Source organism: Narcine bancroftii, chromosome 4 (genome assembly GCF_036971445.1).
Source record: "Narcine bancroftii isolate sNarBan1 chromosome 4, sNarBan1.hap1, whole genome shotgun sequence".
In the NCBI taxonomy this organism is placed as follows: Eukaryota; Metazoa; Chordata; class Chondrichthyes; order Torpediniformes; family Narcinidae; genus Narcine; species Narcine bancroftii.
Genome location: NC_091472.1, coordinates 221,572,078 through 221,593,621, shown reverse-complemented (window position 1 = coordinate 221,593,621; position 21,544 = coordinate 221,572,078). Strand labels below are relative to the sequence as shown.

Sequence of the window (21,544 nt, the reverse complement as noted above, 5' to 3'; positions counted from 1 at the left end):
ATCTAGACCAAACTGGATTTATTAAAAAAAGACGCACAACAGACAATATTTGTAAATTTATTAACTTAATTCATGCAGTAGAAGGGAGTAAAGCGCCAACAGTAACAGTTGCTTTAGACGCAGAGAAGGCCTTTGACAGAGTAGAATGGAATTATTTATTCAAAGTATTGCAAAAATTCAGTTTACCAGAGAAGTATATTAATTGGATTAAAGTATTATATAAGGGGCCATTGGCGTAAGTGACAGTAAATGGATATATATCAAAGCAATTTAACTTAAGCAGGTCAACACGGCAGGGATGCCCACTATCACCCTTATTGTTCGCGTTAGCTATAGAACCACTAGCAGAATTGATAAGAACAGAAAATAATATAAAAGGGATAAAAATAAAAGACAAGGAATATAAAATCAGTTTATTTGCGGATGATGTTATAGTATACTTAACAGAGCCAGAACTATCAATAAAAGAATTATATAAGAAATTGAAGGAATATGGAGAAGTGTCGGGTTACAAGATTAACGTCAATAAAAGTGAAGCAATGCCAATGAATAATGCGGATTTCTCAAAATTTAAGAAGGAATCACCATTCAGATGGCAAATGCAAGCAATAAGATACCTAGGTATACAAATAAATAAAAATCTTGGCCATCTATATAAACTTAACTATTATCCACTAATGAAAAAAATACAGGAAGATTTAGAGCATTGGAAAGATTTACCATTAACACTAATAGGAAGGATAAACTGTATTAAAATGAACATTTCCCCAAGGATATTATACCTATTTCAGGCATTGCCAATACACTTGACAGAGAAATTCTTCAAGGAGTTAAAGAAAATAATAAGGAAATTTTTATGGAAAGGGGGGAAACCCAGGATAGCACTAGATAAATTAACAGAATGGTATAAACAAGGAGGCTTACAACTGCCAAACTTTAAAAATTATTATAGAGCCGCACAATTAAGATACCTATCAGATTTTTACCAAACATTAGAGCTAGATAAAATAGGGGAAAAGATACCTGAACACATATCATATAAATGGGATGAAAAATTGGTACAATGTAGGAGTTCTCCAGTATTACATCATCTATTCAATATTTGGAAGAAGATTCATGTAGAAAGGAATAAAACAACCAATTACCGAAACTAATAATGACGCAAAATCAGTTACTCCCTTTTACAATAGATAACCTTTCCTTTAGAGAATGGGAGAAAAAAGGGATCAAAAGAATAGAAAATTCTTTTTCAGGAAATAGATTATTATCCTTTGAACAAATGAAAGATAAATACAATATAACTCAAGATACAGTGCTGGCATATTACCAATTGAGATCCTACTTGAAGGACAAATTAGGAAACAGTCTGAGGTTACCAGAGGGAAGTAACTTTGAATATGTGATTACAGATACAATGATAATCAAAAGATTTATAACAAATATGTCTATTAAACTGCAAGAAAAGGAGAATGAGGAAACAAATGGTAAAACTAAACAAAAATGGGAACAAGATTTAAATATAAAGATAAAAAAGGAAACATGGGAGAAGTTATGTTCTGGAACGATGAGAAATACAATAAATACGAGGTTACGTATGATACAATATAACTGGATACACAGGCTATACATTACACCTCAAAAGTTAAATAAATGGGATCCAACAGTATCTGACAGATATTTTCGATGTAAAAAAGAAATGGGAACAACAATTCATGCAATCTGGACATGTGAGAAAGTAGAAAAATTTTGGGAAGATCTAAACCAGATATTAAATAAAATTACAGAAAACAATATACCAAAAAATCCAGAGATCTTCCTCCTAAGTAACATAAAAAACAAAGAATTTGGACTTGATTTGGATGGTGCACAAAAAAGATTTGTTAAGATAGCTCTAGCCGTAGCAAAAAAAATGTATTATGTCAACCTGGAAATTGGAAGATAATTTGAAAATACAACAATGGCATATAGAAATGAATAAATGTATTCCATTAGAAAAAATAACATATAGTTTAAGAAATAATATTTTAATATTTGAACAAATATGGGAGCCTTACATGAAGCACAATAGAGAAAACCTACCGGGGACATTCACTACCTAAATTAACGAAAGGAGAAGGAAATGAAAAGAATTGACTCAGTGGAATTTCTTGTTTATTTTTATTGAATGACAACATTGTTTGACTGGTTTAATGTATCTTAGATTTTGTACTTTAAATGGATGGGGGGGGAGGTAGGGAGGGTGGGATGGGAGTGGGGGGAGAAAATTACACTACATATTTGAAAAGGAAAATATATGTATCATGGTCAATGTGGTTTATGGTGTGAAAAATAAAAAATTAAATTTAAAAAAATTGCCATGCCGTAAAACCTCTATTACATGCAAGTTTTTAAACACTGTTTATTACTTCTTTCAAATTCCATTACTACTTATTTTGGATCTCTCCATTAATCTGCACTATTCATAATCTGCTTTCATCATTTTACATTTCCTCCAAAAATATCCTGACCATACTTTCAGATGGCAATGCCATTATTTGTGTTGTTCAGTCTCTTTAGGTTCCCATATTCTCTCTCCTTTCAACTTTCTTTGCAATGCAACTTCTAACTTTTCTCAGTCCCAATGAAAGATGTCTGTTCTGAAATGTTAACTCTGCTCTACCCTCAGTTGCTTCTTGATCTACTGGGTGCTTCTTTTCTATTCCCTATATTTTGTAATCACCGATTTCCCTTATTTCCAAAGCAAAGACTGACTGCCACTCCAGTCCAATACTTCATTCCTTCTCCCCACATCTTCAGTCCCTACCACTGGTCATTCTCCTTTTATTTACTCCCTCTCCTCTAGGGTGTCCTCTACTTTTTATTTGTCAGGATGCAGTGGAATTGATGTATCTTTGTCTCCCCACACATAAAAAGCCTGAAATGGAAGCACCTTCTGTTGTCCTTTAATCTTAATGATGAAAGGTCAATGAGCTTGCCTGTTAACCCCACTTACTTCACCATGAGTACTTCTGATCAGATATGCATCACTTTTCGTCTTTTAGTTTCAAACCCATAACAATCAAACCTGCTAAGCATCACAAATCAAGCTGATCTCAAGCAATTTAGTAAATTAATTCTCATTTAACATTGAGTGAACAAAGGTGTTGATTACAATGAAGTATTTCCTAAACTGGATTCCAGAGAAAGGCGTAGGGGGTCCGTGGAAGAAATGAGTGGTGTAGCAGGAGCCCCACGCGGACAACAGAATCGTGCGCAGTCACAGCAGTTTAGCAAGCGCATTATCAGAACGCATCGATATCCCAGTCCTCCAGCTACAAGCCAGGCACCGGCAATTAGGAAAAGTGAGCAAATAAGAGCCCGCACTTTTTATGGCACCCGATACCCGAGGCTGGAAAGTGACGTCACTACCGCATCCCAGAAGGCTCAGCGTGAAACGCGCAGAGGGAACTATAAAAGCTGTGGTTAAGCACACTGAAGGTACCGATTCCTGACTATACTGTCTCCAGTGTCATTTATTGCCACTTGCGTAAGGTAGTGCCGTCAGATAGGCCATTACATAATTTGGTGACCCGGATGGGCCTCAGCTACATTGAGTTCCACATGTCTGACATGGACAAGCAACTGACGACTTCGAAGGTGGAGGTCGACGCAGCCTTGCTGGCTGCAGCACCGGTGGTGATTAATGTAGTAGCAGTTCTGGTTGGATCAGCCACGTAGCTGGCTGCAGTTGGCCAAAGCGCAATTTGTGCTTCGGAACGTTACATCTGAGGACACGAGATATTGGCACATTGTGAGTGCATTATACGCTACGACCGCAGCAAGGGTGAGTTCATTCATCAATAACCTGCCAGTGGACCAGAAGTACACTAAATTCTGGAATTTTTTGCTGGAATCATTGAGCTTTCTTGTCATGAACGGGCTATGAGGATTTTGAATATGCAAGAACTGGGGGACCGTAGTCCATCCCAGTTCATGCAAGAGCTGGAATCACTAGCCACAGGCCATACGGATTGCTTTCTTTTCGAGGCACTGTTTTTACCAAAATTACCCCAGTGCATGTGGCAGCGGGAGTGGCACTATCTCTGTTTCTGAAATGGCAACAACAAGTTCCCTTGACCCTAACAAAATGGTGTCTTGAGGCATGACATCAGCAGCGCAGACGTCAGGCCTCAAGTCACAATTTTCAACCAATGAGACTCGGATTTCATTTGGCGCGAGGGTGCTCACATTTTTAAAATTTAAACTGAAAGATATTCCACGTTTACAGTACAACAGGAATGGCTTTTGCTGACTCTCTGTGGTGTTTGTGTTACCCCCTCCCTCTTGCTCACTCTCTCCCCTTCCTTCTCGCTCACACCCTCCCTCTCACTCGTTGCCCTCCTTTCACTCCCTCCTCCCCCCTCTCTTGCTGAGGTTGATATAGGAACTGGTGATAAGAGTCTGGGTGACTCTGGAATGGTGTTGTTCAGGATTTGGACCTGCATCGATTGAGGTGTTGAGGGCTATAGAATGTTTGCAGTTGGGGTCACTGGCAGAGGCAACAGTGGCTCCAGCACCTGGTCGCCAGGGACAGGGTAACGATGGAGGTGTTGGAAACTTGGGCCTGTGGCCAACAGGGGCCAGGATGAAAACTCACATTGGAGGCATAAGGAGCTCTACCTGTGGGAAGCTGGCGCTGAGGTGGATAGTCATTGAAAGATCCGGCCTGTGGACAGCTGGGGACAGGTTGCAAACCCACTTCTGGAAGGTCAGTGATGGTGGTCAAAAGGGTTCCGCAAGCTAAAAAGTTTGGGAAGCCCTGTTATGCTGCATAATTCTCCCTGGTTAGACAGGTGACCATCATATCACAGTTAATGCTCTGTTCTATCTTATTTCACTGAATCAAATATTCAACCCAATTCATGGAAACCTTCCTGCACAGGAAGCCCTTTGGTCTACTGAGCTTAATAATTCAGTTATTTCCTGTGCCTTTCTTACCTCCATTTTCTTTTGAAGACCATAGCTACCTTTCTCTGCCACCCTTACAAGCACCATTCCAGATCAGAACCACTCAGCGAGTAAATATTCAAGTTGTCATGTATACTGAAGCATAGTGAGACATTTATGCTCATTAACCCATGCATAGTGCAATAAAAATACATATAATGTGCAGTTACATCAATTAGAATGAAATAAAGGGAATACTTTACTAGCATTAGGATTGTCCAGGAACCTGATAACAGCAGGAAAGAAACTATCTTTGAAACTGGTGCTTCATGATCACACACTAAGGAACATTCTTACCAACAGATGGTGGGAGAAGAGAGAGTGGCTAGAGTGCTTCCATTTCAGGTTCTTTACTATGTTGGTTGCTTTTCTGGGACAATGGGAAGTGTTGATGGAAGAGAGGGATTCAAAGGAATGAAAAATGTGGCATGTACAATTAGTCTAATGAAATAATCTCACGCAAATATGTATGGACTTTTAGAACATTTTCTTCAATAGAGAAGAAATTCTCTTGTGACCCATTTTTTAAATTATTCCATTAATCCTATAACAATGAATACTGGAACTCAAAATAGATATTAAAAAAGGACAATATCCTCATTTTCATTTCTAGCTGGTTACATTTGTACCTCTAAATTAACTAGAATTTATCCAAATTTAAAGCAAGCAATTGAGAATAGGCTACAATATTCCATGCATAGATAGAAGAAATTACATGGTAAATGAAAATGGATTAAATGAGATCTGAATGCAATGACTCATCACTTGATTGAATGCAAGTCAAAATCAAGTAGCAAAGTTTAATACAATTCCTATGAACAAGCAAAAGAAAATCTCAAATAACACTTAAAAAAAATCTCAACCCCCAACTTTTTGTTTTAAGTACAAGGTTAACAATGTAAATCCCAATTAAGCTGCACCTGCCCCATCTGCAAGTCAAAGACTTCCCAGCTAAAATGATTTGCTTTTATGCAATAACACAACTTGGCATCGAACCATTTAAATCTCACCTCTGCTTCTCAGTGCAATATCTACAACTTTTCAACTCTTAGTCCATTGGGCAAACCAGAGACAATGGAGAAATTAGGAAGCTAAATATCTAAAGATGAGAGAAAGAGAAAGATGGGAGGAGGATGTGGGATGCAAAGTAGATGAAACATCTTAAAGATAAATGGTAATGAAATCAGAGAGAAAAATAACTCACCACCTAATCCTTAGAAATACTCAAAAACAAAAGGCCTGACACTACCTCAGATAACATGCAAAGCAAGAGAAAGTGTTTGTGTTTCAGGTCAATGAATCTTCCATGACATGCTGGTTTGAAACATTCACTTTCTATTGACAAGTGCTGCTCGATCTGCTAAGTATTTAAAGCATGAGATTTGTACTTCAGGTTTCCACCATTTGCAGTTTGCTGCTCTCTAAATGCGTCTTGACATCTTCTCTGCTGCTATGAACTTTCAATGCTAAGAATTGATACATTAATATATCTGGCACCCCTGTGATCTTACCTGTGACTGATTAATAGCTGCATGGTTGCCATGGAAAGGAGATTGCCTCTCTTTATCTCTGTGGTGTCGACTACTTTGCTTGCTACGTTGAAGCTGTTGGCGTAACTTTGCAATCTGGAAAAGAAAGAGTCAATGATATTCAACAAGAATTAAATATTGGAAGGCAAATTCTTTCAAATCGTCTTAATTGTACCATAAACATTGAATCAAAGTGACAAAAGCAATAAATAATCTTGATGACCATTAATTATTTCATGCAAAAAAAAACTGCTGGAGGAGTTCACAAGGTTGAGCCGCATTTGGGGAGGAAAAAAATCCTTAACGTTGTGTTGAAACCCTGCATCAGAACTAATTATTCCATGCTCTACATCTCAGGGAACCATGCATGTTCATTTCCAATAGTTTCAGACCTGTGATTCAATGACAGACCTTGCTATTGATACTATTCCCATTGAAGTGGAATGCAGCAATCGTAAACTCACTGTTCAAATGCTCTCTATGAGATGCTATTATCAGTCACATATGAACCATGCAATAACACAATGAGAAAGTACATGCTGTTCAGCAAAAAAAACCACACGATTGATGGAAATCAGGTCAGGCAACATTTGATGGGAAAAAAGAGAAAGATCGATGATTCAGGTCAAGACTCTGCTTCGACAAAGTGTGTAGAGGGAAGATAACCAGAACAAAGAAGTGAGGGGGAAGGATGAGGTGAGAACTGGCAGGTGAACCAAGAGGGAGATGATGGGCAAAAGAAAGGCGGAAAGCAGATGGAGCCAGTTTAGAGAGGGGAAGAGCAGAAGTAGATACAGAAAGTGAAAAGTGGAGACACAAGAGACTGAAATCTGATAAAGAAGGTGATGTGAAACTGGAGAAAGGGGGTGAGAGAGTGAACTAGCAGATTAAACCAATTGAGGGAGGAGATAGGAACCCTAATAGATTGTGCAAGGGAAATAGGCAAATGGAACCTGGTGGGGTACGCGAGAGAACCTGGGTGGATTATAAGAAATATAGGGAGTGTGAGTTTCCTTGAAATTAGAAAACTTAATGTTATACCATTGGATTGTAAACTATCCAGGCAGAATATTGACAGTTATTCTAGTTTGCATTTGAACACACCTCAGCAATGGAAAAAGCTGAAGATAGATAGGTTGGTGTGGGATTGAGAAGGGGAGTTGAAATGGCATGCCACAAATGTTCCACGTCCTCTGGTTACAGGGGAAATTACCCAGGGATATGGAGAAGTGGGTGGGGATAAACAAATCAGTGAGCTACAGAAGGCTCTTTCAGGTGGCCAGAATACCCTGATGTAAAGCCGCATATTCTACCCCTATGCGGCTCTTGGGTTACCCACCTGAAAGAGCAGGAGGCACCTCTGAGGCGCATTTTCTAATCCTCCTCCGGAGGGATAATCGCCGGAGCACTAGAGTCCCCCTAGGCACCTGAATGCAGCCACCTGAAAGAGGGTGCTAAGGGGTGGGCAGATGACAATCAGCCAGTGACCCAACTCCCCATGCCTGACAGCCCCCCTTCCCACTGCCCCAGCACGGGACATCGGGGCAGGGGCGGCTGGGGCGGGACATTGGGGCAGGTGTGGCCAGTGCAGGACTACAGGGCAGGGGCTCCTGACGCGGGACGTCAGGGCAGGGGCTGCTGAATGTCGGGGCAGGGGCTGCCGGCGTCGCACGTCGGGGCAGGGGCTGCGGCATCCGACGTCGGGGCAGGGGCTGCTGGATGTCAGGGCAGGGGCTGCTGGATGTCAGGGCAGGGGCTGCTGGCGGGGGACATCGGGGCAGGGGCAGCGCAAGAGATTCAAATAAAGTCAGTTATTGGTTCACCCTCGTATTGTGTGGACATATTTCATTTCAGTAGCGCTGCCGTTAGCAGCCGCTATAGTGGCACATTAGGGAAAAGGGTAAAAATAGAGAGGGCACATAGATCCCACCTCCCAAGACCGGGACCCAGGCAGAAAACAGGTCTGTCCTGTCCTGGTGAAACTATTACATTACCAGGACAGGAAAAAAATATTGGGTGCAGCAGCAGCCAGTGCAAAAAAAGAGAGGATGTCCATGGAAATACAGGGGAACAAGGATTTCTTTTAACCCTGATATTAGTGTCTTACTTTTGAAGTCCAGAAAGGTGTTTGAGCCAACCAAAAGGCTGATAAAGCACAAGGGATACAACTGTGTGTTGAGACACCCGGCCACCCTGAAAGTGGTGTTACGGGGGGGGAAGGAAGTTTATTTCTGACTTGGAGAGGGCACAGCAATTTGCCGAAGATTTAACTATGCTTGGGGGTAAAAAGTGGAATTAAAGCCAAGATGGGGACTAACCCATAAGAATGTATAGTTTATTATGTTTTATAAAGTATTCTGGCATAAAAAGATATAAATATTGTGTACATAGCAAATAGAAATGATAAGTGTAATTTTCCTGGGAATCCATGGGAGGTTGGTGGAGAAGATGAGTGCGAGGCGCATAACCTGTCAGAGTGCAGAGGAGGATGTAGTCACCGGGGGGTGGGGGGGAGGGGATGCAATACGGGGCAAGGGCCGTGATGGGAAAATCATCTAGGATTAACTAAATGTGTTACTTCAGTTTGCGTCTCTGTTTTTCTTTTTTTCTTTTCCTTTGGTTGGTTATTTTAGTTTTTGTCTTTTTTCCCCCAGGGTCTGACATGACTCAGGCAGTCAGTGGCTAAAGACAAAGGGCTGGATCAGGAGGGGACTCAGGGCGGGTAGAGGTACAAAAGAAATGTAACTATAATAACCACGAGGGGAATGGCTAAAAGCATAAAATTTGCAAGTTTCAAAGTCAACGGTCTGAATGGATCGATCAAGAGAAAGAATACTGGCATACATTAAGAAAATGGGAGTGGACCTGGCCAAACTCCAAGAGACCCATTTAATGGAGCAAGAGTACCAGAAGTTAAAAAAAGAGGATGGGTGGGCCAGGTATTAGCCTCCTCGTTCGGTTTGAAGGCAAGGAGGGTGGCAATTCTGATCGGAAAAGTGTTCCGGTGAGAGTGCAGGGTGTGACTATAGACAAAGCAGATATATTTTTAATGGAGCACTGTCAAATATACTCAGAGTTCTGAACCTTAATGAATTTATAAGCCCCTAATATAGATGATGAAAAATTTATACATGACATTTTCCTGAGATTGGCAGAAGGAAAAGGGAGTATTTTAATTGGGGGAGATTTTAATTTTTGTCTGGACCCTGTTTTGGACAGGCCAACAAAGAAAATAGCGAAAACAAGGGTGGCACGTGCTGCCATTGATAGTATGAAAGACCTGAATTTGATAGACATATGGAGGCAGAAGCATCTGAGGGAGATGGCCTATTCCTTCTACTCAAGGCAGTACGATTCCTACTCTAGAATAGATTTTTTTCTTGGCTACAGCCCATATAGAGGGTAGGATCATGGAGGCTGAGTACAAGGCAAGACTTCTCTCGGATCATTCGCCCCTAGTAGTTAAAGTTGAGGTGCCAGATAAGCAGGAGACGGTATACTGATGGCATCTTAATGTATTGCTGTTAAAGAAGCTGGAGTTTTGTAATTTCATAAGAACGCAGATAGATATGTTTTGTGAGGCCAACTGTACCTCTACTCCAGATAAATTCCTTTTATGGGACACCCTCAAAGCATATTTGAGGGGTCAAATAATCAGATACACTAAAACAATAAAAAAAATATGAGAGGGAGGTGGGCAAATTAGAACAAGAGATCGCTCATTTAGAAAAAGACTTACAAAAAATCTGGCTCAGAAGATCAATTCAGAGTTTTAACAAACAAGAAGCTTCAAATGTACAGCATGGAAAAAGGCCATATTGCAGTCAAAGCAAAAATACTATGAATTGGGGGAAAGAGTCCACTAGGTCCTTGCATGGCAGTTGAAAGCAGAGCATGCCTCAAGAACGATCAATGTGTTTCATACTGGGGATGGCAGGATCTCTTACAAACCAAAGGAAATTAATGACACCTTCTGGAAATTCAATGAAGGTTTATATAAATCAGTATTAGTAGTGGGTGTTAGATAAAACTGATGAATTCCTGTCTCAGATAGAGATGTTAAATTTGGATCGGAAGGGTTGGAAGGTTTAGACTATCCCTTCACGGAAGAAGAAATAGTGAGTGGATTGAATTTGCTGGAAACCCACAAGTCTCCAGCGGAGAATGGGTATCCACCCGAGTTCTACAAGGAATTCAAAGATCTATGGATACCTCTTTATATGGAGGTGATAGATCAGGCAATGGAGACTCATAGACTCCCAGAATCTTTTTGGACAGCAATCATTACGACGATCTTAAAAAAAGATAATAACCCATTAAAGCTATCTTCTTATAGGCTTACTTTACTATTAAATACGGACTATAAGATAATCGCCAAAGCCTTGGCAAACAGATTGGTGAAGCATTTGCCAAAAATAATCAATAAAGATCAAGCGGGCTTTGTACAAAAAAGACAGACAGCGGATAACGTTGGCAGACTGTTAAGTATAATACACTTGGCGCAAACCAAAAATGAGAGGGGCATTGCTGTTGCTCTTGATGCAGAAAAGGCATATGATAGATTAGAGTGGGACTTTTTATTTAAAGTGCTGGAAAAAATAGGGTTAAGGCCAACTTTTATTAATTGGATAAAGGCTCTCTACCATGCGCCCAAGACGAAAGTTCAGACTAAAGGGCAAATTTCTTCAGCCTTCCCTCTAACTCTGTTTGTACTGGTTATGGAACCGTTGGCTGAGGACATTCGCCAGGATCCAGACATCAAGGGTTTCAAGTAGGACAGGAAAAACATAAGATCAGTTATTTGCCGATGATGTGCTGATATATTTGACGGACTCAGTAAACTCGCTGTCCAAACTATGATCTACTTTGGAAGAATATGGGTAGGTCTCTGGGTACAAGATCAGTTGGGACAAGAGTAAAATTATGCCACTTACGGGAGGGGTCTATAGCCAATATCAAAAGAATAGTTATCCAAAATGACTGCAAAATGGGATTAAGTACCTAGGAGTCAAAATAGATAATAATCTAAACAATGTGTACAAATTAAATTATACCCTCTTGCTGGAAAAAATTGAGGAGGACCGAAACAGGTGGATACCCCTGCCCATAACACTGATGGGCAGGGTCAGCTGTGTGAAAATGAATGTGTTGCCAAGACTTCAGTATCTTTTTCAACCATTGCCAAACCCTGCTCTCAAGACTAAGAACATTCCTGTGGAATGGGAAGGTCGCCAGGGTCTCTGTGGAGAAATTGACCTGGGATTACAGTCTGGGTGGATGTGAATGCTAGACTTCAAAAAATATTATTGGACAGCCCAGTCAAGATACTCTTTGGGGGGTGGGGGGGGAGACATACCATCCTGGGTACAATTGGTCTGCACTCGGTGGACGAGAGGGTGGCAGATGACTTTATTTATAAATGGGATACCAAATTGTTATCTGGAAAAACAGACAGCCCCATATTAAAACAAAATTTTCATATTTGGAACAAAAATCAATATTTAGGAATAAAACTGGGACTGTCCCCAAAAACGTCCCTGACTCCAAATCAGTTAATATCTTTGACGGTAGATAACAAGATCCTGCACACCTAGCATTGAAATGGCATCAGGTACATATAGGACTGTTTCCAGCAGGGGCAATTAATGCCATTCAAAGAACTTAGGCAGAAGTATGATTTATAAAATAAGACATTACACTGCTACCTTCAGATAAGATCTTTTCTACAGGACAAATTAGGTCCAACCAGGTCCTACCAAAGTAGAGTGACATAGAGACCATGATTTGAAGGGGATCACAAGAAAGTTTATTTTGGCAATGTATTTTCTGCTCCAAGCGGAAGGATCTAATCGAGGTCTCCATAAGTCAAGGCAGAGGTGAGAGCTGCACTTAGGAATAACGATTGATGAGTGGTGCTGGTCTGACCTGTGTCAGATGTGAGATAAAAGCTGGTGCGATACAATTTCTTGCACCACCTGCACCTGACGTTGCAAAAGATTAATAGATCTAAGCCAGAACTATCAGATCAATATTTTAGATGCGGCATTGAGACAGGAACCTTTGTGCACATGAGCTAGACATATACCAAGGTGATGCCCTTCTGGGTGGAACTAGGCAAAGTCTTAGGGAAAGTCCCACAGGACCTAGAGCTGTCCAAATTCCAAATACAATTCGTAACGATCGCATTGGCGGTGGGGAGGAGGTGCATAGCGGTTACCTGGAAGTCTGATTCTTGTCTGAGTATTGCGCAGTGGAGCAAGGAAATGCAAGCCTGTGTTTCCCTGGAGAAAATCACCTATAACTTAAGGGGAAGGTATGTACCTTCCAAAAAGTTTAGCAACCATACCTGAACCAACATAGGAGCACAGTTATGAAGAAGACAATTTTGCCTCGTGGAAAGGGAGGGAAAAGGAGGGACAAGTGGTCCGCCTCATTCCAGCCAGGAAAGGTCAGGGGAAAAATTTTTTTTTAATCAGCCCGATCCCAGACCACTGGGCTATGTCAGACCTATGTCCCCGATATGATTTACTCCTTTGTTATAAATGTTTTTAATATCTTGTGTTTCTTTTTGATTGGTGGAGTGTCAAGTGTTGGATATTGAAGGAATAGGATAGGGGAGGGAGAGGGAGGGAGGGATGTTGGGCTTGGACTCGATAGAAAAACCTGTATAGATTGATAAGTTGCAATTGGTATAGATCTGTAATTACTGATGATGATAATGTTGTAAACTGAGTCCAAATTTGAAAAACTATAAATAAAGTATTAAAAAAGGAAGCGTACAATTGCATCTGTTGGGCAAGCCCTACTCAGAGCCAATTTCCTCCATACACACGAGCTTGTGGTAGACATGAACAGATGCCACTTGGTCAACGCTACCACATTCCAGTCATACCCCCTCATGCTACAGCAGTGTCATTTTTTGCCGTTGGGCATCCACGCTCTAGACTGCAATTAATATGCCCTTTTACTTGCCAAATATCTGACACTATTGGCGCCCAATTTCCACAGTGTTAAATCAGCACATGGCATGGAGCACCAAATCGAAACCCCAGATCACTAGTGTACGCACGGGCATGGCACTTCCCACAGGATAAACTCCTCCAAGGCAAGACCAAGTTTGCTGCCATGGAAGGGTTGGGTATTGTCTGCCGTTCAAACGGCCCCTGGGCAACCACACTGCACGTGGTCCAGAAGAACTCCAGCAGTTGGTGTCCGTGTGGCGACTACAGATGACTCAATAACGTCACAGTCCCAGGTAGATACTCCATCCTACATGTCCAAGACTTCACAACATGGCTCTAAGGTTGTCGAATTTTCTCGAGGTGGATCTCAACTAGGAGTACCATCAGATTCTGGAGCATCCTAACAATGACCGGAAAACAGCCATTACTACACCTTTCGGCCTTTTCGAGTTTCTCTGGATGCCTTTCAGATTAAAGAACTCAGCCCAGATGTTTCAGCGCCTCATGAATGTGGTTGGAAAAGACCTCAATTTCACCTTCGTCTACCTGGATGACATCCTCATTGCTAGCCCTGACGCCAGCATGCACTTGACTCATCTTTTCAACAGGTTTCAGGAGTTCGGACTTTCAGTGAACCCAGCTAAGTGCCAATTCGGCCTGGAAACAATTATTTCCTTGGACACTGTATCACTTGCGAAGGTGCCACGCCACAGCCAGATAAGGTAGAAGCCATCCAAGGATTCCCCAGGCTGAGCACCATCAAAGGCCTAAAAGGATTTCTAGACATGGTGAACTTTTATGTTCATTTCCTCCCAGGAGCAGGCACCCTCATGAAATCCCTATTTGACTTCATCAAACTCGGCAACAAGTGGGTAAGCCGAAACCTCCACACCTTCCTGACAAAGCTCTCCACCCTGCCACGTCCCTGCTGATCTATAGTCCACTGACTTCAAACAGAGGACAGCAAGGAACACTCCTGCAAAGCGTCTATGAAGGCCCATTCAAGGTGTTACAGCGTGATGGTGTCATTTTCACCCTGGACATTGGCGGGCGGCAAGACGTGCTTATCATTGACCGCCTCAAGGCAGCGCATTTGGACTCAGGCCAGCCTGTCCTGGCTCCCCAGGTCAGACATAGAGGCTACAAGCCTAAAGACAGTACTGTGATTTGCTCAGAGGGTGGCAGCGATTCTGGGGGGATGGTGTAGCAGTCTGAGCAACTGCACAGTTAGACGGGCCAAATCACCGCCCCAGTCGGTTGGTACAAGATGGTACGGGTCCCCTTCCCTTCTCAGGAGAAGCCTGCTTTTGGCGACACACGTTGCCTGGGAGATGTCACCACTTCCTGGTTGCACTTTGCTAGGCAGACAGGGACTCCACAACGCACTGACGTCACTCCCTTAGACCAGCATGCCCCAGACACAAAGTGGGTCATTCCCAAAAAAGCAGCGCAAGTGATTCAAATAAAGTCAGTTACTGGTTCACCCTTGTGTTGTGTGGATGTACTTCATCTCAGTAGCACTGCCGTTAGTAGCCACTACAATTTAATATTAATTGCAGGCTGCTACACCATTACACTCTAGTAGAGATGGGTCCTTCTCCAAGGGTTAATTAATACTGCATTAATGTTTGTTAATATTTTGTTCTAAATACATTCAACAATCCATTAAGCATTTACAATATTGGAAATCCTTGGGAACTTAACAGATAGGTAGCCTGGTTTTGATTATAAAATATTCATCACATTGACTCCAATATGTCACTTAAGGAATTTCATGGATAGAATAAGGTCTTAAAACACTCATTTCTTTAGATCTTAGCTAGTAGGATCCACCATAATGTGGATTCTGTGGGGAAAATAGATGTTGATCAAAAATAAGACAAATACTATATTTGAACTCTCAAAATGGAGATGGGTTGGATACAGCACAAAATGAGAGAAAATCCTTTCTGACATCAGCAAAGCCATGTGGAAAGTTGTGTTGAACTCAGGCTTGTAATAAAGTTAATTGAAGGTACAAGTTTTGAATATATCAATGAAGCAATGCTTCCTTATTGCCATGTGATTCTGCCAACAAAATGGTGTCATTGACAAATTTGAGAATGGCATTTTGATTGTGTGCCTCACCACACAATCATGGGTGCAGAGAGTAAAGGAGTGGGCTAAGCACACATCCTTGAGGTGCACTTATGTTGGTTGTCAGTGAGGAGGAGATGCCATTACCGACCTGTGGTCTTTCGACGAGGAAACCAAGGATCCAAAGCAGAGGCCCAGGTTTTGAAGGTTGCTGACCACTATTTGGGGGGGGTGGGGGTGGGATTACATTTGGTTTGGAACGAATGTGGCAATAGACAAATTGCAGTGGGACCAGATCCTTTAGGATCAAGTTATTTCTGGCCATGACCAACCTGTCAAAGCATTTCATGAGATACGAATACCACTGGGCGATAGTCATTGAGGCAGCTCACTCTGGTTTTCTTTGGCTCCGGTATGACTGATGCCATTTTGAACCATGTAGGAACATCCGACTGTAGCAGTGAGAGATTGAAAATGTCCATCAAAGCTCCAGCTGGTTGGTTGGCACAGATTTTCGTACTCTGCCAGGCACACTATAAGGGCCTGATGCCTTGTGAGGGTTCACCCCCTTGAAATATTTTCTGATGTTGGCCTCTGAGAAAGATATCACAGGGTCGCCAGTTTCTGCAGGGATTCTCATTGATACTGATGAATTCTCCTTTCCAAAGCGACCGTAAAAGGTATTCAGTTCACTGAAGAATGAAGCATCAGAATGTGGCCTCCACTATGATATACGCTTCACCTTGTAGATGTAATGGCCTGCAAATCCCTGCCATAGCTGGTGAGTATCTGATTCTTTTTCTAACTTTACTTGAATTTGCCTCTGTGCTGTTAAGATGGCCTTCCACATGTCATACCTGGACTCTCTTCTGTAATTTTTAAAAAATTTAATACGTCTCAATATAACCAACCTCTAACAATATTTACATAAACTTTATGTTTATATATAGTGACTTTTTCCAATTTCTTCCCAACCCCTTCCCTTCCCCCCCCGCCCCCAATAACTAGAGAGAGAAGAGACAACAGAACCAAAAGAAAAGAGAAAATAAAAATCAAGAGGGAGCGTGTCATTTAAATATTGTGCGATTCACTTTTTCCTTTTGTACTCTATTTCTCATTAAGAGTTAAGAGCTGGAGGCCGAAGGTTGCAGTTACCAATAAATTTTATATATGGGTCCCAAATTTGTTCATATTGTGCATAATTGTCTCAAGTTATAAATGATTTTCTCTAATGGAATACATTTGTTCATTTCTGTGACCCACCACTGTATTTTCAGGGGTGTTTCCATTTTCCAAGTTATCATTATGCATTTTTAGCTGGCACTAATGCAATCTTGATAAATCGTTTTTGGAATCTGTTTAAATTTAATTTGAACTCTGTATTTTATATTGCTTAACAGAAATTTTTTTGGGTCTTTTGGTATCTTGTTTTGTGTAATTTGAACTAGTATTGAATTTAAATCCTCCCAAAAGTGTTTCACTTCTGCACATGTCCAAAATGAATGTACCATTGTACCAATTTCTTGTTTACAGCGCAAGAATTTATTAGATAACGTCGGGCCCCATTCTTTTAATATTTGAGGTGTAACGTACTGTCTGTAAAGTCAATTATATTGTATAATTTGATACCGAGCATTTATTGTATTGGTCATGGAGTCTGCACATAATTCCTTCCAAATTTCATTATTTATTTGTCTGTTTAAATCATTTTCCCAACGGCATATTGCTTCATCTTTTCCTTTGTCTTGTAATTTAATATACATAATTTCTTGTAATAAACTTTTTAATTATCATAGTGTCTGTGATTATATATTCAAAGCTACTACCTTCCGGCAACCTTTTCCCAGCTTTTCTTTTAAATATGTTTTTAATTGATAGTATGAAAATATTAAACCATGTGATATTCCATATTTATCTTTTAGCTGTTCAAATATTAGTAGGTTATTGCCCAGTAAACAGTTTTTTATTCTTGTAATTTCTTTTCTTGACCATTCCTTAAAATAAATATTATTCATTGTGAAAGGTATTAATTAGTTTTGTTTTAGCCACATATTTGGTATTTGATAGTTTATTAACTTTCGCTCTAAATGTATCCTACTCCATATTTTTAATATATGGTGTAGTATTGGTGGACTATGATATTGCACTAACCTCTCATTCCACTTGTAGAGTACATGTTCTGAAACATTTTTCCCGAGTTTATATAGTCCCATCCTAAGCCAAGCTGGCTTTTCTCCCACCTTATAAAAATCTGTCAAAAATCTTAATTGGGCAGCCCTACAGAAGTTTCTAAAATTTGGAAACTGCAATCTCCCTTATTTGTATGGGAGATTCTTATTCTATATATATATATATATAGCCAGCTCTTCAGCGCTTGACGTCCTGCTTTGCGGAAACTGCCAAAATGTTTGGCCTGGAAGTCAGCCTGAAGAAAACTGAGGTCCTCCATCAGCCTGCTCCCCACCATGACTACCAGCCCCCCCACTTCTCCATCGGGCACACAAAACTCAAAACGGTCAACCAGTTTACCTATCTCGGCTGCACCATTTCATCAGATGCAAGGATCGACAATGAGATAGACAACAGACTCGCCAAGGCAAATAGCGCCTTTGGAAGACTACACAAAAGAGTCTGGAAAAACAACCAACTGAAAAACCTCACAAAGATAAGCGTATACAGAGCCGTTGTCATACCCACACTCCTGTTCGGCTCCGAATCATGGGTCCTCTACCGGCACCACCTACGGCTCCTAGAACGCTTCCACCAGCGTTGTCTCCGCTCCATCCTCAACATCCATTGGAGCGCTCACACCCCTAACGTCGAGGTACTCGAGATGGCAGAGGTCGACAGCGTCGAGTCCACGCTGCTGAAGATCCAGCTGCGCTGGATGGGTCACGTCTCCAGAATGGAGGACCATCGCCTTCCCAAGATCGTATTATATGGCGAGCTCTCCACTGGCCACCGTGACAGAGGTGCACCAAAGAAAAGGTACAAGGACTGCCTAAAGAAATCTCTTGGTGCCTGCCACATTGACCACCGCCAGTGGGCTGATAACGCCTCAAACCGTGCATCTTGGCGCCTCACAGTTTGGCGGGCAGCAGCCTCCTTTGAAGAAGACCGCAGAGCCCACCTCACTGACAAAAGGCAAAGGAGGAAAAACCCAACACCCAACCCCAACCAACCAATTTTCCCTTGCAACCGCTGCAATCGTGTCTGCCTGTCCCGCATCGGACTGGTCAGCCACAAACGAGCCTGCAGCTGACGTGGACTTTTTACCCCCTCCATAAATCTTCGTCCGCGAAGCCAAGCCAAAGAAAAAAAATATATATATATCACTATCTATATATAAACCTATTCTTGGTTTACTACCTTTCCATAAAAATTTTCTTATCAAATTTATTCAATTTTTGAAAAAATTCCTGCTAGTATAGGTAGCATTTGAAATAAATATTGTAATTGTGAAAATATATTCATTTTTATACAGTTTACTCTCCCTATTAGAGTTATTGGCAAGTCTTTCCATTTCTCTGTCCTCTTGTACTTTTTTCATTAATGGCTGATAATTTAGTTTAAACAAATGATTTATATTATTATTTATTATGATGCCTAAATAAATAACATATTGCCTGAACCTGCCATTTAAAAGGGGATTCTTTTTTACCTTGTGTATAGTTCACTGTATTCATTGGCATTACTTCACTTTTATCAGAGTTAACTTTCTACCCTGAAATTTCCCCATATTCTATTAATTTGGTATGTAACCTCTTTATTGATTCTTCGGGATATGTTAAATATACTATAATATCATTTGCAAATAAACTAATTTAAAATTCTTCCTCTTTAATCCTTATTCCCTTTATCATTCTATCTGTTCTTATAATTTCTGCCAATGGTTCTATTGCCAAGGTAAATAGGGAAAGTGATTGATAGTGGGCATCCCCGTCTTGTTCTACTCAATTTGAAATAATCTGAAATATAACCATTTGTTAGCACTCTTGCTTTAGGATTATTATATAGGGCTTCGATCCAATTAATAAATTTTTCTGGTAATTTAAATTTCTGTAGTACTTTAAAGAGAAAGCTCTATTCCCACCTATCCAAGGCCTTCTCTGCATCTAGAGCTACTGCCACTGTTGGTTCTTTATTTTCTTGTGCTGTATGTATCAGATTGATAAATTTATATACATTATTTGCTGCCCTTCTATTCTTAACAAATCCAGACTGATCTAATTTCACCAACTGCAGTAAACAATTTGTTAATCTATTTGCTAGTAATTTTGCAATAATTTATAATCTGTATTTAATAAGGAAATTGGTCTGTATGAAGATGGTGACAACGGGTCTTTCCCAGTTTTTGGAATTACTGTGATTATTCCCATCTTACAAGATTCAGGTAAATTCTGAGTTTCTTCCAACTGTTTTATTACATCTCGAAAGGGTGGAATTAATGCTATTAAGTTTTGTAAAATTCCGTGGGGAATCTGTCTTCACCTGGTGCTTTATTATTTGGTAGAGTCATTAATGTGTTGTATACTTCCGTAACCATCAGGGGTTTTGCTTGTTACCTTGTTCTTCCGAATCTAACTGGGGTAACTCAATATTAGACAAAAATGTATATTTCCTTATTCTTCTCTAGGATGTCGGATTGGTATAATTGCTTACAAAATCTCCTGAAATTTTCATTAATCTATTATGGTTTATATGAAATCTGATTATTTTCCTTCCTTGTTGCTACAATAGTTCTTATTACTTGCTCTGTCTTCAACTGCCAAGGCAAGATTTTGTCGGTTTTCTCTCTTAATTCATAGTATCTTTGTTTTTTTTTATTATGATATTTTTTCACTTGGTATGTTTGTAATGTATCATATTTCAATATTTTTCTCTGTCAATTGTCTTTTTTTCTCTATATCTTTTCCTTTCATTAAATCTTTCTCTAGACTTACTACATCTTTTCCTAATTTTTTTATTTCTTGGTAATGCTTTTGATTTTAGTTGTATAACTTATTATTTGCCCTCTAATAAAGGCTTTCATTGCATCCCATAATATAAATTTATCTGTTTACAGAATTTTCATTCATATCAAAATATATTTTCATTTGTTCTATAAATAGCCTAAAATCTTGTCTTTTTAGCAGGATGGGGTTAAGTCTCCATCTATATCCTTCATCAGATGCAAGGATCGACAATGAGATAGACAACAGACTCGCCAAGGCAAATAGCGCCTTTGGAAGACTACACAAAAGAGTCTGGAAAAACAACCAACTGAAAAACCTCACAAAGATAAGCGTATACAGAGCCGTTGTCATACCCACACTCCTGTTCGGCTCCGAATCATGGGTCCTCTACCGGCATCACCTACGGCTCCTAGAATGCTTCCACCAGCGTTGTCTCCGCTCCATCCTCAACATTCATTGGAGCGCTTTCATCCCTAATGTCGAAGTACTCGAGATGGCAGAGGTCGACAGCATCGAGTCCACGCTGCTGAAGATCCAGCTGCGCTGGGTGGGTCACGTCTCCAGAATGGAGGACCATCACCTTCCCAAGATCGTGTTATATGGCGAGGTCTCCACTGGCCACCGTGACAGAGGTGCACCAAAGAAAAGGTACAAGGACTGCCTAAAGAAATCTCTTGGTGCCTGCCACATTGACCACCGCCAGTGGGCTGATATCGCCTCAAACCGTGCATCTTGGCGCCTCACAGTTTGGCGAGCAGCAACCTCCTTTGAAGAAGACCGCAGAGCCCACCTCACTGACAAAAGGCAAAGGAGGAAAAACCCAACACCCAACCCCAACCAGTTTTCCCCTGCAACCGCTGCAACCGTGTCTGCCTGTCCTGCATCGGACTTGTCAGCCACAAACGAGCCTGCAGCTGACGTGGTCATTTACCCCCTCCATAAATCTTCGTCCGCGAAGCCAAGCCAAAGAAAGATATCCTTTAATTGGAGTATCTTCCAGACCCATTGTTAGCCATAAGAGTGAGTGATCTGATAA

General features: G+C 40.8%; 1 protein-coding gene across 1 annotated transcript in view; it reads right to left on the bottom strand.

Moving 5' to 3' along the window:
- LOC138761608 (protein FAM117B-like) overlaps positions 1-21,544 on the bottom strand; it is a 210,142-nt gene that overhangs the window by 103,680 nt on the left and 84,918 nt on the right. Inside the window, exon 4 of the mRNA XM_069933999.1 lies at positions 6,498-6,611. Within this exon, the coding sequence (XP_069790100.1) occupies positions 6,498-6,611 (114 nt within the window). The remainder of the gene's footprint in view (positions 1-6,497; positions 6,612-21,544) is intronic.